The sequence below is a fragment of the Ptychodera flava genome, chromosome 16 (assembly GCF_041260155.1).
Source record: "Ptychodera flava strain L36383 chromosome 16, AS_Pfla_20210202, whole genome shotgun sequence".
Classification (NCBI taxonomy): domain Eukaryota; kingdom Metazoa; phylum Hemichordata; class Enteropneusta; family Ptychoderidae; genus Ptychodera; species Ptychodera flava.
In genome coordinates, this window is record NC_091943.1 from 7,151,892 (window position 1) to 7,165,095 (window position 13,204).

Below are 13,204 nucleotides of genomic sequence, written 5' to 3' on the forward strand. Positions count from 1 at the left end.
GAGGCAGAGTCCTTAACCTTTCACCCAGTGTCAGAGCACATACCGTTGGTCCAACGTAATTGTTGCAATAAACAACATTTTGACAACAGTATGGAAACTCTGAGATTATGAGACTAAACCAATGTCATACGGACCAAATGAAAATTAGGTGCATTTTCTAGAATGCAGCAATTCAAGTGAACTGTCACTACATGACGCAATACAATCAAAGATCAATGTATCGGCAAAGTGCTTGTCGCAGTTTGTTCAATTGCAACACTGCTTCGTTGCGTTTTCATTTAGATAATTTCCATTTTCAACGTCACTTGTGGGTTAAAGATCAACCCCGGCCACACTGCTGGTTGACATACCTCATTAGCATATCAAGGCAATTGTGTGGCTTAGTGGTTAAACCAGCCTGCAATTTGCAAAGCTGTCAACAGGATGTGGTCTAACGTTAGCCAGAGATTACTACTGGTTCATTCTTTACTGAGTTTTTAATTTATTGAAAATCAGGGAAGTCCAACGTTATTTTATTAAGAGGTGGTGAATCGTCATTGCATTTATTGTTAATTTATATCAGAAGAACGTTTGTATTCAACACTAGCGGTGCCCTCTGGGAGTCATGCTTTCCCGCCATTTTATTTTGTGATGTCTGTTTGCTGCGTAGTGTTGTCTCGTACACTCTGCTGTTGCATAGTTAGACATACTTTTTGAGTTGTGAGATCAATTATATTTCATCAGTTTGTTACACAATACTCAAAATGATTGGTTAACGAACCCTATATTTTGTCAAATGATGGAATTGTGAGGTCAGTTGATCGTAACATGATCCTCTAGAGGAGTGTTAAAGTTGCTTTTTCCTGAGATGTTTTTCGTTAATGAAGCTAGGTGTCTCCGTGGACCCCTTAGGATGGCATAATTTGTGTACACAAGTACATGTATGTTTCTGAATAAATTTGCTGACACAGACATTGCAGTGTCTTTGTTGCATGTGAAGAGAACGGCTTTACTTTTACTTACTTTTTGTTTGTGTAGTATTTTTTAAAGCTAAAATTAGATTAATGTAGAATTAAAAAGACATATTAACGATGTTGCACTTTGCCACAGGTATGTTTGAAGTTTGAAGTTCGTTGCAAATGTGTTTGTTGTCAGCCGTTGATGATCTAAATATGTATGAGTCAATATAGGTCGATATTTAGACACAGCATAGTACTAGCATTTAAGGGCATGGCGTGGGTTGGATGAAGATTGTGCATATTTGCGGATTGCAGGAATCTGCCTCTGTAAATTATAGGTAGGATTATGTTGCAGATCAGCGTGCATAATGACAAAACCATTTTGACAAACAAACAAGCCGGCATCCTTGAAATGTGAGATAGCCAGTCGCAGCAACCACGCTTGTATTAATGGGTGTACGATAGGATACATGGGAAATTAATGTTTGTAGCAATACTACTCAGAAGTTGTATGAAGAAATAATGAAAATACCAAATGATTATGTAAAGCAATTGTTTCTTCAAAACTCCTCAGATTTTATGAAAAAAGAACAAAGTATGTATAGTTTCTTGTCGTAGTCTACTGAAACAGGTGGTTAGTAATCTGTTCATTGTAACTTTGATGTTTATACTTTTACTATCTCCACATGAGAAATTCAAATATATAATTGTTTTTTGCTTTTAGGTATTTTTGGAGCAAAAGTCCAAGCTACTCTTTGATTATCTTCCAGAAGACGTTCAAACCAGGTGAGTTTGGTGCTCCTTGAAAAAAATACTGGGCCCAGTCTCTTGTAGAAAAACAATTTGGTTTTCTAGGGAGTAGTGTTTTCCCATAGGAAATAAAAGTGGAACCCCTTAGAAATTTTTTTTTTTTCAGTTGTTCAGTATGGGTTATACAGTCATGCTGTAAGTTTTTATGATTGAAAAATACAAATATGGTAGATTTTGTTTTATCTACAAAGTCATTTCAGTGACTTTATGAGATCTAATTATTATATCATTATTTAGGTTTATTTGGACTAAAAAATTTTAGACCTTGGAGTCTTGGTTTGTCATTTTTACTCTCTTTTGTGTTGAAGTAAAATAAATGTTATATCTTCAAAACGTTTGCAGTTATTATTGATGTATCTAGTCCTTCAAATAGTCTCTCACCATGTCATAGTACATTCTTGTTTACCCAAAGAGCACAAGGAGAAACTTAAACACAACTAATTACCCCTCGATCTTCATTCTGCGGTGTTCATCATTGTTACCATAATTATGATGTGAAGTTGATCAATGAGTAAATCAAAACCTGTCCCACATGTGAAATATTTTATTGCAGGCTGTGCCTGGCCCTTGATGAAAGCCTATCTTGGTCTCTTTTAAAATGTATCTCTTATGTGATTGTAGACGGCTTATGTTTTGGATATGAAATATTGAAGGATTGCTGTACTTCAAATTTCATATAATCAGTATACGATTTATTCCCTTCTCACAGTGGAAATTTTATTTTTTTTTAGTTTGCAGGCACTAGAGGAAGACCTGAATGATGAATGTTTGACTGAGGTAAGGGCATGTTATTTCAAAATCTAAGTTGAAATTTTCTTTTATTTTGCAAAAACTATGATATTTGTCTTTTCTGGAGACCAGCTTCTTAGATGCAATCAATGATAGACTAGATGCAGTATGATAAAATATTTATAATTTCTTAAATATTGCAGTACCTGAGAATATGAGCACTAACAAAATGTACCATGATTAAAATGATTGTTTATTTGTCCTTTTTTCATTCTTTCAGAAAGGATATTGCAAGAAGGCATTGAAGCTACTTGCAAACTATCCTGGCGAGGTTGCAGGTAGCAAAACTGGTAACCTATCAGATAGTGGAGTTAGTTCTGCCAGCCAATTGGATGATGAGAATGGCTGTCAATCACCTGAAAGTGACAATAAAAAGGATTCTATGGGGAGTGGCAAAATTGGAAATGGCAGCTGTCAATCACCACAACCTGGAACTAGTAGCCAATCAGAATCTACTGAAGCAGGAACCAGCAGCCAATCAGAGTTTGCTGAGACAGAGGACCAAATTGACAATAAAGCCATCCAATCAGAATCCTCAAAGATGGATACTGATGACGCAGATGGTAAAGACATCCAATCAGAATCTTCCAAAATGGATATTGACCAACCAGATGGAACAGACATCCAATCAGGTTCATCCAAAGCTGATATTGACCAGGAGTTGAGCAAAGACAATCAGTCAAGCTCTATTGAAACAGACAATGACCAACCTGCTGGAAAAACAAACCAATCACAAGGAAGGGTAGGCAGCAGTCAACCAAAGGGACCACAACTGAAATCCAGCAAGGAAAAAAAGAAGAAAGAAACTAATGATGAAAATGGCAAAGCGGACAGTGATGAAACATCACCTCCAGCTAAGAAAAATAAATCTAAAAAATTGAAACCAGATTCTAAGCAGCCAAGCATTGCATTAATGTTTGCTACAATGTAAGTGAAAAGTCAAACTTCATTCCTTGCCAATCTGAGCAGCCAATCTGCAGATTGAATGTGGTGGTGCAAATTCATGTAAGGTCCAACGATCATGATATTCTTTGAATATTAAATCAGGTAGATGAAAGAGTAACCTAATCGGAAATTTACAAAATTGATATTGACTCGTTACTTTACCATTGATTGGTCCGTTTTCTCTGTGAACCATTTGGAAAGCAGGAGTACAACAGATGAATGAGAGTGGACATTGCCCTCACCTCTCTACCAAGCACCACACAGAATGCTGCAAATTTTGACAATTCACAGAAGCCTTATAAAGCTGTCTGTGATTGGCCAATTTTGTTATGTCCTCTTTCCAGACCAATCTCTCTGAATTTATGCAATAGCCTAGGTGCTTAAAAGTTTTACACCCAAAGACAATATGTCTTCTAATGCTCTGCAGATGCATGAATAAGTTAGCATAAGTTCGCACTATTTCACTTTCTTTCATTAATTATCTTCATTCATAGTAGTGTTGATGACAGTTACAAAGAGATTAAATTAAGTTGGTGATCTCTTCATAGGTAGAAAAAAGTTTGAAAAAGGAGAGTAAAATTTTACAAGCAAGACTGTAGTTTATGGTCACATTTGAGTGTGGCACTTGTCAATGTTAAATCCTAATACCATTCAGAAATATTCAAATTTCCCCTGACAGGCCAACAAAGAGAAAGAGCCAGCCTGAAGTCACAGAAAATGATGTCAAATCATCAACTGAACAGGAAAATGAAGACAAACATGTTGAAAAGAAGCAAAAAACAGACAGCAGTGAAGATGAGTCTGAAGAGGAAATTACAAAGTAAAAAAAACTTTTCCATCCAGACATATTTCAAAATTTTCATCCACATATATTATTTCTTTGTATAAAACATTACAAGTTCATGTTTATTCACTGATACCTTTTAAAACTTGATGCACCATAAAAGTGGATACTATGCAGCTCTATCTTCCGTGTATGAACAATAACACCTTGTCAGTAGATCATGAGTAGATTGTTAATCCTTTGAGCGCTGTAATTATTTTCCCTCCAAAATTTTAGTACAATATTTTACCAATTTTTATGAATTTTTCTGTACTTTTTTGATAATTTTGAACTAAATGGACATCACATTTCATTGGCTAGTTTTTTTCTCAAAATTTTGGCAAAAGCTGAAATAAAATTGATTGCCGTTTATTTTAGAAAGAGGACAAAGATAGACTGGCACTCAAAGAGTTAAATTGGTGTGAAATATGAGGTTTGTGCAAATTGATGACATCTATCACATCATGGATGATTTGAGCCTTTCAGAGAGGTTTACAGAGACCTTTCGATAAACTAATGATAATGCTGTATTGCCGGCAGAATGCTAATTTTCAACTATTTTCTCAGGAGAGAATTACGTGAAAGACCAAATAAAATTGAACTTCCAAAGAGCAGTCCAACCACAAAGGTATGAATATTTTAAGAAAGAATTTCCCAAGAAGTTGATTGTGCTGTCTTTATTTTGTTGAACTTGGAGGCATAGCTCTAAGCTTTGTTTGGCCCTCATTGGTCTGTAAGTCTATACTCATCTGTACAGGTTCAAAGTTCAAGTGTTCAGGCCCAGACGAATGAACAGAAATACCCAGGCATCTTCTCACAAGATAACATGTAGAAATTTAGATATTGTTGATACAGTAAAACCTGTCTAAACCAAACACCAAAGGGACTGAGAAAACTGTTTGGCTAACTATTCTATGTGGGACTAGAAAAAGAGTTCAGTACAGACAGGTTTCCATGATAGATAGGGTTTGGTTTAGACAGGTTTCACTATAAATGTTGCTTGTTTCTGTACTTACTAGCCACCAGTCCGTTGTGGAGAGTGCAGGCAGTTATTGGATGACCCTGAACTTAAGACGTTTCCTGGTGACCCGGAAGATGCTGTAAGTTGCATTTTAATTTGTTCTTACAAATCTAGTAAAAATGTTAATATAATCATATTGAACACAATTCATGACTTGGTCAGAACAAATAACAAATGAGCCAACTTTGGAAATACCTTGAGGGGAACTGCATTTCACATCAATGTTATTCATTTCAAATATCACTTCTTTTCAAAAATTAAAATTATTGTGAAATTATATGCCAGTATTCTAGGTTTCAGGAAATTCATAATATGTCATATAGTAGTGGAGAAGATTATCATAACACTTGGTACCTTATCACTGGTTATTTGGTTAACACAGTAGATTCTTTAACTTCGTAGTTTATAATACAATCAATAAATTACTTTGTGTGTCAGAATTTTCAATAAAACTGGACAAAAAATACAAAAAAAGTGCCGATTGGATTCTCTGCAGCATATCGTTAGTCCACCTGTGTTTGTTTGTTTTCATATTATTTTGTTTGAAGGTAGAGGAATTCGTAGCCTTAACCAACCCATCACTTTCATTGTTCACTGGAGATGAAGAGAATGCCAACAGCTATGAGGAGAGACCACAACATAAAATCACAAACTTCAGGTAATATTTTTTGTACACGTATATCTTACAATGAACAGATGGAAGCTTAGAATATAATTTTGATATTTCCATCCATAACGGTTTCTAAAAACCTGATGCTATTATAAGACATTGAGCTCAATGAATTACTTCATCTCTTGGGTATATGATACATCCACATGATCTAATTGTTATATTTGACATGAAACAATTGTTTCTGCCGATATGTAAGATTACAAAACAAAGGAGTGGTAGTCAATGTATGCTGCAGATATACATTTTCATTCTGTCAGTTTTTTCCTGATAAAGTATTCAAATGCTAAAAATTTTACCATTTTTTGTTTCAGCATATACGACAAAAATACCCATTTGTGTCCATTTGACACCGGTTTGGTGGAGCAAAACAAGTTGCTGTTTTTTAGTGGCTACATCAAACCAATCTATGATGAAAACCCAGCTACAGAAGGTGAGACTTGTACCCTTCACATAACAGGAAAAGCCATGCTTTTCAATACCAGGGACTAATTCTTCTATTTTAAGCAGGGAAATTCCTTGTTGCAGAAAACCATACGACAAAGGAAAATTTGTGCAAAATAGAAAAGTTAGTTCATGGTATTGAGCCATAAAAATACTATTCTGCTTTTAATGCACTTATTTTCCCTTCTCTTACGGTTTTCTGCAATACTGAAAGACAAAACAAATATACAAAGATTTGTCTGTCATATTGCTTCAGGATTCCTGAAAGAATATACTTTTGAACTCTCCACAGTAACAACAACAAAATATATTTCCAGTGTATTTTCAGGATAATTCTGGCAAAGCTGTTGTGATGTTTTTGAAGTCTTTAATTTAACCCTTTCACCCCCAGTTCCCTGTATAGAGGTCCAACTTTACCATAGAAAACAATGGAATTGGTTCAAACCAAATTGGTGAAAGGGTTTATAAATGCCAATCATCATAATTCTCTTCAGGAAGCCGTGAAGTAGATTCAATAATGTGGTTAATAAAGGAATGAAATTTCTGTATTATATGGCCGTAACATGGTAAAATTTTAGTAGTCATGTCTATGCTGAGGTGTCAAACATTTTAATTTGTGTTATTTGAAAACGTAGTTAGTATAAGTTGGAAAATCCCATTTTATACTCCACAGGTGGCATTGCTACCAAAGCCATAGGACCTATCAATGAATGGTGGACGGCAGGCTTTGACGGTGGTGAACATGCCCTGATTGGCTTTTCAACTGGTAAGTTTCTCAGTCAAAGGCAAAAAAAAAATAAGGTGCAAACAAAATTAAATAAAAATTGTGGTGTATTATCAGTAATAGATTTGATTTCATTTTGAAATTTCAATTTAAAAAAAATAGAATTGTATGAAAGAAAGTAGTTTACATAAATTAGAAAAATTAGGCATAAGAGTCAGGTGACTTTTATGGTTTTTTGTGGATTGGAAACCTTGTGAGAACTGTTGTCTTTTGTAATATGATAAAACTAACAATGAAAGCCATATTGGATTGCAAACCACTCATGATCAGAGCCATTCTTTTACAGATATATTTCCCTTTTCCTTACATTTCAGGTTACGCTGAGTACATATTGATGTTCTCCAGTGAGTGTTACGCATCCATCTACCAAGCCATGCAAGAAAAGATACACATGAGTAAGATTGTCATTCAGTTTCTACAAAACAATCGGGAATCAACTTATGAAGATTTGCTGAACAAAATTCAGGTGAGAGGATAATTTTTTCTGATTTAAATGTGTACTTTGACTATACAAACAGGAAGATTTGGATCTTTGGGGACTGGCTCAGTGATGTACAACTAATTCTTCCCTTGTTTCTTGTGAAGAAAACTATTAACAATTGTGATTTCTAAATGCGTTAAAAATTGAATTGAATTAGTTTCAAAATTGAAAGTTCTTTGATGTTTCTGTGGACAGATTTAACCTAAAAGTCTTCATTTTCCAGTTGTGTACTTTTGACCTTTGACCTTCCCTGTTGTTTGTTGCAGACCACTGTTCCTCCACAGGACTGCACTTCATTCACAGAAGATTCTCTGCTGAGACACGCACAGTTTGTTGTTGAGCAGGTGAGTCTGAGAACTTGACGATTCAGGCTTTTGCGGATTGCAGAACGTCTTTCAGTCAAGTGCCTCAACAAAGCTCAGTTTCAATAAAGTACTCGTTGGCCCTGCATTTTCTGTGTAACCATTTTGAATGAGTCTGTACAAAAATATACGTAACCCAGTTCTTTACTTGATCGAATTTGACCATTATCAGTCATACAGAATGCAGTTTGCGACAAAAAACTACTGTCGTCATCTATTTATGTTTATTCAAAAAGGAAAGCACAACAATGCTTTTAATGTCTTTGTCTTTACAACATCATTACATGTAATATAACATTTGGGGATAGCCAAAGATATTCTTGTTTGGATTCTACCAATCTGTCATGTAACATTTTCTATTGTGGTTTGTAATGCAAAGCACTACTGAGAGAGATTGCACAATAATCAATACGGCATCATGAGCGCTGAACTTCAATCTCTCATTCACTTTTTTTAAATTTTAACAGAAAGTCAAAATCTATTATCAGCAATGCCAACGAATCCTACACGTGAATTCTTTGAGTTGCTACGGTCTGGTAGCTGATGTAGAATACGTAGGGCGAAAGCCAGTTCTCTCAAAAACACTTTGTATCCAACAGCTGTTTGTGCTAAGGTAGTGTTAATGGTCTTTTACTTTAGGATGAGGCTGCATGTGTAACGGTCAGGGTAATTTTATCCAATCTATGGTGTTTATATCCAGAATTGACGTGAGCTTGATATAAAGTGTGGCTTGATATAAAGTGTTATCATAATTATTACTTGCTTTGTGTTGGATGACAGGTGGAAAGCTATGATGAAGCTGGAGATGACGATGAATTCCCATTGCTGACCACCCCTTGTCTGAGAAGTCTCATCCAACTGGGTGGTGTAACGTTGGGCAAAAGGTAAACCCTCAGCCACAACCATTTGTAATATTAGGGGTGTTTATTTATAGCATAGGGGTATGTAGCTAGTCAATAGGATTAGTTCAAGGCAGGACAAGAATAGCTTTCAATAAATGATATTTATCCAGAAAATGTCTCTGAAAAGATGTCTGCCAAACTCATAAATGATTTCTCTTTCCTTTCCCTAAAGAATTGCACCAAGACGAGCTGTTGCCAGGCCAAAGGTCAAGAAAGATGTCCCTAAGCACACTAAGGCAACAACCACTCCACTTGTCAGGAACATCTTCGAAACTTTCTTCACTGATGAAATTGACAAAGACAAGATATCAACGGCACCCCGACGGCACAGATGTGGTGTTTGTGAGGTAAGAATGTCAATATCTTTGCAGTGGGGTGATATTTAGTAAACATTGCACTTGAGTTTATAGCAGTGATGTCATACCAAACACTAAACTTCAAAATAAAAATGTCATGATTTTTGTAAAGCAAGTTTCTTAAAATTACAGAATGTCATTTTCATATAACTTTTTTGCAGTAAGCAATTAGTGTATAGAAAATTACCGCAGCAGCGTCCATCTCATACCATTTCAGTGACAACCACAGGCAGCCCATAATATTTTCACAGTGTTTCCCCTGGGTTCCAAAATCTTGTAGCAAATTTGGCTAGAAGCCCTAAAAAATTATTCGCCAAACGAGATTTCAATTAGCCAAGCCGATACCACTGATCACAAATGACGTCATTTCTTTCTCATTAATATGCAAAAATAAATATTTGTCTGCATTTTCCGTAAGAATGACGGAAATAAACCCTGTTAGTGCTACTATGGATACTAAAAGTAACACCAATTTATGGTTCAGATTACAAGGTGCCAACATCATCCACGCATACAACATAAAATTTGTCCGAATTTCAAGCGACACCACGAGAGCGACACTTGTCCAAAGTTAGGCGTATGCAACCACAGTTACGAGTGGAGTGATACGTACCGGCCGCCGCGTACTATGCATATAATAATTATATGCATAGTACGCGGCGGCCGGTACGTATCACTCCACTCGTAACTGTGTATGCAACTATATTCAGTAACAAACCTGAAATCGCTATCGCGCGATACTGTACATATCGCTACAGACAACGGCACGAAACCTGGTTCAGCATACTAGTTTTTTCAAACGAATCAGATATCCATTCTCGTAGCAGTTCGAAAGTAAAATACTCTCAGACTTGAGAAATATGTGCATTTTTTTAGACTTCCAATACATTTGCTTTACGCTTGAAGTTTAGCAAGCGAAGCTCGGCGCTCGGACAGCGCACAGCGTATCAATGGCGCTCGGGTCAGGGGTCATCATCAAAGACGTCAGTGTGTATTCACAGCAAGCTTGCCATGGATCGCGGAAATCACGGATCATAAATCCAAATGTTCACGTCTCTATTATGTAAACAGAACCGTAAAATATCAAATATATATCATTTTGATATGGAGAAACATCTTTTTGTTTCACTGACGATCAAGTTAAATGCTCAAATATCGCGACAAGACTTAGCGTATTTGCACGATGTGAATGCGGAACTAGGCGACTCAGCGGACGAGCGAGCGCCTTCTCTGAAAGTCCGATGTCACGTCACAATACACCACGGTCCGTGATACACTGAAAATTGTCGCGAATTTATATTTAAGGAAGCCAATTCACACAAGTTTCTAACGCAAGTAAAGGTATTTTCTTGTTGGCAGCAATACACCACGAACAGTTTCGCTATTCAGGTGTGCCTTACTCGCTCTACGTTCTAAAAAATGCCATGTGTATGCATGCCGCTACCTTCCTTTCCAAATTCACGGTCGACTTTCGTACATTGATCATAATCTTTCTTTCCATTTCATAGCTTTACTTGCGCGTAGAATGTGTGTTGTAGGGGTGGTTCCCCATATTGGTGGAGCAGCCAAAGTCAAAAAGGAAAGTTTGCCGTTTTTGCTTAGTTTCACAGTCACTACGATCCTTCAGTGTTGACGATGACATGGCTGTCACTGCACGGAGTTATCACACATTGCGCGTAGTCAAACTCAAAACTTCGCAACATTTTAGTCAACTAGTCATGATATACATGCGGTACTATTAATTTGTGAGTTATTTCGTTACAATTTATTCATACTGTATGTGTTACAAATAGGATCTCCTGACGCATATTAAAGGTCGGGGATGTAGAGAGATAAAGGATGACGTCTCAAGTTGAATGCAGGACATCGATGTGCGCGCGGACAGACAAAGTGATGACGTCATAGTGCAATTTTCGATTCGCAAGTTTGGCTAACTTTTGCCAAAATCTTCTCGCCAAACGCTACTTTTTTCTCGCATTTGCGATTTGGCGAGCGGGCAGCGGAAACACTGTTTCAATTGCAGTCTCCTCATCCAATATGGCAAATAGCGCTTAACATCATGACAAAAGGAAATACAAAAATGCCAATGACTGCCATTGCTGTCCATGGAGGCCATTCTTCAGATAACCAACATTTTTTGAAAGTAGCTGTGACTTTTGATAATTTTTTTTTTTTCAGTCCTTTTTATTCTATTTATCAACAGCAATTTTCTTGTTCTATTCTCCCAAGGGTGTTGATTTTCCCAGTACACAGCTTGACAATAACAATTGTACACAAGTATGTATAAAAGGCATTGCCATTAATCCCTGCATGGCAGGTCTGATGTGGACTTTTTTACAGAGTTTGTGGATGATGTGTTCGTCTGTCTGTGTGTCCTCCAGTGACAGCCATCAGACGTAACTCATCAAAGTTTTTTGTCAGTCATTCAAGAAGAATTCTTTTTTGATATACATATGCATTTCAACTTTTGTTTTGCCATTCGATCCAATATGGCTGACTGCCAGCCAGCCGTATTGTTGAACTTTTGTTATATCATGATTCTTCTTCTTGACAGTGTTTAATGACATGCTGCTTATTCAGATTGCAAAGTTTTTAACCCAGTCATTTTTTGAAAGCAAGCCCTTCAGCACACAGTAACTTATGCAATAAATCCTGCACATCATGTGTTAACCTTTTGAGCGCCAAAGTCAATTTTTTGCCGCCTGTATAAAATGTATCCCAGTCAATTTTTGTCAGATTTTTGCCAAAATTTTGATAAGATACTGTAGCCAATGAAATGTGATGGCCATTTGGTCCAAAATTATCACAAAATTTACAGAAAAATTAATAAAAATTGGTAAAATGTTGCACTAAAATTTTAGAGGGAAAAAATTATAGCACTCAAATGGTTAAAAATGACAGGAAAGAAGTTATCAACAGTTACAGCTACTTTCCCATCAAGCTTGATCACCACCGCAATTACTGTCCCCCCTGCGACGCCAGTGCAAATAAAGCGCATTATAGTGCATAATGAGAGGCAATACTTCTCTAGGCATAAAATAAATAGAAACATAACTTTTCTTGATGCTTTACACTTTAAATGCTGATTTTTACAATGCACACTCACTCTACTATTGGCTTTTCACATGTCTGTAACACAATATAGCAAGAGCTAACGCCAATTCAGTTTGCGCAGGTAACTGTATTGGAATTTCTTGGGTTTTTGATTTTGTGTGCTTTTACAAAGAGTTGAAATTTTTCTTCATGTCATAAAGAATTTGTGATTTTTGATGATTTTGGGTGTTTTGATGAATTTATGGTGTGTTGTGTTAATCAAATGAGAAATTTATTTTCTTTGTAAAATAACTGACCATCAAAAACTGAACAATACAAACCAAACCATATCCGAACCAGGACCTGTTGATTTTATAACTATTTTCCAGATTTCTATCTGAAACCCATATTTCTATCTAAAAACATTAAAAGATCTGTTTCAAAAGTTTTCAAAATAAACACGTTGAAGCTCAGACCCTGGAGTGAGAGAAGGACCAATAACTGTTGTAAACATCACAAGAAACTAAATAAACTTCCTCTGTTTAGATCGCAGTCAATATCAGTAAGGTTCATGACAGAACTTTTTTGTTAAAGACGGTACCTAGTCAAATATATGACCGTATATCATGTACTATATTCCAAAACTTAGCAAAAACATTGCAGAATCATTCAACAATGTATGACGTGTGCAAATTTTCTGTTCCGAGCAAACTATAACAAGACAAGATTTATTTTGGTTAAAAATGAATGGTCAGGTTGTTTAAACTGATTGTGTCCGTGTGTCATTCTTTAAAATATTACGACTGTGAGTAAAAGGATATACAAGAGTATGGGAACTGATCATTT

The 13,204-nt window shown here is 36.2% G+C and overlaps 2 protein-coding genes across 2 annotated transcripts in view; one reads left to right on the plus strand and one right to left on the minus strand.

The window, feature by feature from the left end:
* LOC139152663 (E3 ubiquitin-protein ligase TRIM45-like) overlaps positions 1–13,204 on the minus strand; it is a 401,328-nt gene that overhangs the window by 339,015 nt on the left and 49,109 nt on the right. The gene's annotated exons all lie outside the window — the stretch shown is intronic.
* Positions 1–13,204, plus strand: part of LOC139152657 (DNA (cytosine-5)-methyltransferase 1-like) — a 36,957-nt gene that overhangs the window by 1,430 nt on the left and 22,323 nt on the right. The window contains 14 exon segments of the mRNA XM_070725932.1: positions 1,663–1,724; positions 2,480–2,525; positions 2,758–3,464; positions 4,162–4,302; positions 4,873–4,933; positions 5,325–5,405; positions 5,875–5,984; positions 6,311–6,429; positions 7,114–7,206; positions 7,539–7,690; positions 7,972–8,049; positions 8,848–8,951; positions 9,142–9,316; positions 12,471–12,500. Of these exon segments, the coding sequence (XP_070582033.1) occupies positions 1,663–1,724; positions 2,480–2,525; positions 2,758–3,464; positions 4,162–4,302; positions 4,873–4,933; positions 5,325–5,405; positions 5,875–5,984; positions 6,311–6,429; positions 7,114–7,206; positions 7,539–7,690; positions 7,972–8,049; positions 8,848–8,951; positions 9,142–9,316; positions 12,471–12,500 (1,959 nt within the window).